Source organism: Fukomys damarensis, unplaced genomic scaffold, assembly GCF_012274545.1.
Source record: "Fukomys damarensis isolate Sample0158 unplaced genomic scaffold, DMR_v1.0_HiC HiC_scaffold_2, whole genome shotgun sequence".
Taxonomy (NCBI): domain Eukaryota; kingdom Metazoa; phylum Chordata; class Mammalia; order Rodentia; family Bathyergidae; genus Fukomys; species Fukomys damarensis.
Window position 1 is genome coordinate 12,676,235 of NW_022900914.1, and position 4,745 is coordinate 12,680,979.

Here is a 4,745-nt window from a genome sequence, read left to right on the forward strand (position 1 = left end):
CTTTTTAATTTTTTTTTTTTTTTTTTTTTTTTTTTAGTCCTGGGGATTGTAACCCATTGTACTCTACCACTGGGCTATATCCCCAGACTGAGGCAAAAGAATCCCAATTTCAAGGCCAGCTTGGGCATTCAGCAAGACCCTTTCTCAAAATTTAAACAACAAAATTTTTAAGGGGAGCTATAGCTGAGCTCTAGAGTATTTGCTAAGCATGTATTTGCTAAGTATGTGGGAAACCCTGAATTCAGTCCCCAGTACTGAAAAAAAAAAGCTAGTATGTAGGAAATGAAACAATAATAAAGTAGCTATTATATTATTTTTGTAAGGTACCTTATATAGCCAACTTGCCTAATATATATAGTAGTTTAGAAAATACATTAAAATGATTGCCATGACTAAGAGTACTTTGTATTTATTAATAACATACCATTGTTTTAATCCATCACTGTATGTGTTCATCATTTGTACGTAATGTGTTTTTTAAAAATCTAGATGAGAAATATTCGATTATCTGACTTCACTGAATCCTTGAAAAAAATAAAACGCAGTGTGAGCCCTCAAACTTTAGAAGCATACATACGTTGGAACAAGGACTTTGGAGATACCACTGTTTAAAGGAACACCTTTGTAAGCCTGCAGAACATTTATTTAACAAGAGAGAATCATCTGGTCTTCAGTGAACAGTTATCAGCTACAGAAATTCAGCTTAAGTTTACAGGACTTTTCAGAGTCTCACAGTTATTTGTGTACCAAACTTGATCGAGAATACAATATAGAATGTGAATGGAATGTTTTGTTGTTTAAGGCCTTCTTGCCTTGGTGGTCATGGTATCTCAATGGGCACTTAAATTAGAGCACAACAAAAACCGAATCTGGTCTTCTTTATCAGTATAATCCTAGTGTAAATAATAATTTGTATATTGTGTTGCAGGTGAAAGTATTCCACATACAGCGAATGGTAGAAGACACAAAAGCCTGTGGTTGTCTGTCTTCTAATGTTTTTCTTATTTTCCTTTCCTGTGTTTCTCTTAACTGTCTGTATTGGAATACCAAACACCTTTATGTTTCCTTTTTATAATTTTCCTTTTACAAATCCAGAGTGCCAAAAGGAACTTTTTCCTAAGAGCAATAGGAAAAGGCTGTTTTGAGGCTTTTTTTCTTCAGAAATCTGCAGACATTAAACAGTTTTGTTTTTATTTTTCTGTTACCTTGCTGCCAAATAATTTAGAAAGCAATATAATAACAACAAAGCAAACCTGGTAAAATAGAAAAGGGTTGAAGGTTTGAGTTTCTCTGTCATATAATATGTAAATCAGTCCTCTTATGACCTGCACTATTTTTTTTTGAAAGTCAGGAATCTGCTGTAGACTGTTAATTTATTCCACATGGAATTCATTTTCTGCTAAAATTCTGATACTCAAAGGAGCCAATTTTAACTGTTAAAATAGCAGCTCCGGTACTAGAAGGGGATGCTGGGAGATAAGAAATTTCTAATTCATTGTTTATCACTTTCTTACTGTTTACAAGGTAATTATAAGCCAATAGAACTACCATCTTTTTTTCTTAATTATGAATCCCTTCAATGAAACTAAAATACTGAATTTTTATATACATTGCATACATTTTATAGGTTTCTTGTGCTCACTTTACTAACTAAAGTTATAGTCTGTATGTCTAGTTTCTCCAAAATGTACAGCAGCTATTTCTTGTTCGTATAAATATGCTTGAATTTTTATTATAAAAATGTTCACTGTAGGAAGTAGAGATGCATATCATGGCCTTTAAAATATTGTAATAAAGGCAAATGGATATTTGCCCTTAGTTTACTGGTTAAAAGTTTGTTTACAGAATTTTCTTTGGTGCTTTAATGATGCTGTGTAAAATGTCATGAGTGGAAAGAATAATTTTGTAGTAGTAACATAGACTTCATTTAGGAAAGATGTTTTGAAAGAACATATTAAAGTACAATTGCCCAAAGGCTGGGGATTTAGCTTAGTGGTGCCCCACCTGCCTCAGAAATGCAAGGTCCTGAGTTTGATCCCCAGTACCAAAAAATTGTTTTAAAAAGACAAGTTGCCCACACTAGATAAGAATTTTACAGCAAGAACATAATTTTCCTTGGTTTTACTTATGTTCTTGTTAAAAAGTTATTCTAAATATAGAAGACATATGAATTCTTATAGTATCATTTGTTATTTGTAGCCATAACTTAAATCATACCGACTTAATCACAAACCTTTAGCTCTTTAGATGATAAAAATGAGAATTGAGATAAACAGGAAAAAAAAAATTAAAGCCAGAGCTACGCATAAGCTATGCATATTTTAGGTCATAGGTCTTTTTAAAGTCTCAAATGTTAAAGCATCAATTTTAAAATAATGATAATACAAAGTGATGACAGGAGAACTGGGGAAATAAAAACTTGCAGTAAAATTCATAAAATTTCATTTTGTTTTCACTTAGGGATTAAAATGTCAATATTTAGGTAACTGCAATTCAGTACAGGGCTCTATAATTTCAGATGAAAGTTTTAAATATAGGCTCCTTTAAAATTCTTGTGCTTGGGGCTGGGGATTTAGCTCAGTGGTTCTGCCACCTGCTTTGCAAACACAAAGTCCCGAATTTGATCCCCAGAACCAAAAACAAACAAACAAAATTATTGTGCTTCTTATAATTCTATTGGGAAGGTTTTTAGACAACGAAGTTTTCAAATGCTAAAAGATTGTAAAAGTCAACATTATCATAAACAGGCCAAAATTATATTGCTATATGAATATCCTTGCATGCAGAGAAGTTTCTTTGATGATCAAGTTTGAAGTTCACCCGGTGTTAGAGAACTATTTTCTGTGACTTACTCTATTTTTTTTTGTTGTTGTTATTGTTTTGTGTTGCTTGGTACTGGGGATCGAACTCAGGACCTTGCACTTGCAAAGTAGGCAGCAGTACCACTGAGCTAAATCCCTGGCCCTAACCAGGTTTTATTTTAAGTTGTGTTTATTTCATAGAAGGGCCATGGAAAAAGAATAATGATCTAGTAGGAGGTATGGGATCGGTTTGGTAAAAATTTTTTTTTTTCTTTTTTTTGGTTCCGGGGATCAAATTCGGGACTTTGTGCTTGCGAGGCAGGTGACGGAACCACTGAGCTAAATCCCCAGCCCCATTTGGTCATGTTTGACAGAAGTTGTTAAGGTTTCCTGAATTAATTATTAGACTGTAACCATTTAGATACTGTGTCAAGCTCTGTGTTATATTGTTTCCTAAATGATAATGCTTAAATATTAAGCATTAGTGTGTTTTTCATGTTAATATGTCAATTTTGTAAACTAAATTAAAATTTACTGGTGTACTGGATGAGCAAAAGGAAAGAATGAATACTATCTTTCTAGATATATTAGGGAAAAAGTTTATTCTGAGACAGTCTGCCCATTGAGGTTTGGTTATTAGCTTTCTGACTTGAAAATACTGTATGCTCTGTGCTCAAGAAGAATTGGAGGAAAATCAGATAAAATTCTAATTTAAATACATGTACAACCGCCTTTGTTTATAGTGTAAAATTCTTTATATTTTGTACAAAAACAAATTCTTTTGGTAAGACGAACCATTTACAGTTTGTTTTGGGACTCTTAAAGGATTTTTCTTTAAATGCTTATCTCAGTTTTAGTCTGATCTTTTGTACTTCTTTTCAGAAGAAATGAATTAAAGGGTGCAGTTGCACAAAGTAGGTTTTTTATCCTAAATGGATTGTAAATAAATTATAAACTTTAATTTGTCTTCATTTTTTAAAAATTTAAAACATTTTGAGATTTCAGAGGTTTCAGTCTGATAATGAAATTTTTTGTAATTCTTGTCCATAACTTAAAAACTGAACAAAATATAAAAAGTGATGACTAGAAAGCTCTAGAGAATAACTAAATCCAGGCAGAAACTGCACAAAATCCTACACTATAAGAGGTCCACATGAACTGGCTTTTCCTGTGGGATGATGTCCAACTTGTACAGTTCATTTGAGACTAGAATTCAAGCCGAATGTAGCAGTCTTGCTGGCTGAGAAATCCAGTGGAGCTTCTAGAACAGCAGGAAATTAGAAATCTAAGAAAGACCTCAGAGAAGTAAGCCCAAACAGCTCCCTACAAATTCCTTTCCAATTTTTCATGGATTCCAAAATTGTACCTGTGCAGTGAGATATTCAGAGGAACCGTCCAGAAAGCATCACTGTAGGAGATTGAATTTTGAAATTCAAGTTTCACTGAGGATGAGTAAACAACTTTGTGTTTATCACTGAAACCCCAAAAGGGCCATGCTTTAGAAGCAGTGACAACTTTGTTGCACTAAGGGCTGTGTTTTAGGACCAAGGGCAAAATGGAAAGAAACTAACTGTAACTAAGCTTAAAGTTTCACAGCATCAAGGTTACATTATGAAACAAGTTTTATTGGGTTTATACTTTCAGCTATTTTCCGTGAAACATTCCCTTATAAAGCCAGAACAAAGCACAATATTCTTTAGAAGAAAATACAATCCATAGACTTTATAGTATATTCCAAAGTCCAGTATACAATAAAGGATTACTAAGCATGCAGAAAAAAGTTATGTGATTCATAATCAATAGAAAACATATAACCCAGGCATGATGGTGCACACATATACAGTTGGGAGGATGAGATGGGAGGGCTATGAGCACATGAGTTTGAGGTCAGCCTGGACCTTATTAGCTGAGACCTTCCCTATCTCAAAAAAAAAAAAAAAAAAA

General features: G+C 33.2%; 1 protein-coding gene across 2 annotated transcripts in view; it reads left to right on the forward strand.

The window, feature by feature from the left end:
* Spast (spastin) overlaps positions 1-2,916 on the forward strand; it is a 38,156-nt gene extending 35,240 nt beyond the window's left edge. For both annotated transcript variants that reach the window (XM_010645288.3, XM_010645294.3), the window contains one exon: positions 490-2,916. In XM_010645288.3, the coding sequence (XP_010643590.1) occupies positions 490-612 (123 nt within the window). In that variant the 3' untranslated portion in view covers positions 613-2,916. The remainder of the gene's footprint in view (positions 1-489) is intronic.
* The last annotated feature ends 1,829 nt before the right edge of the window (positions 2,917-4,745 follow it).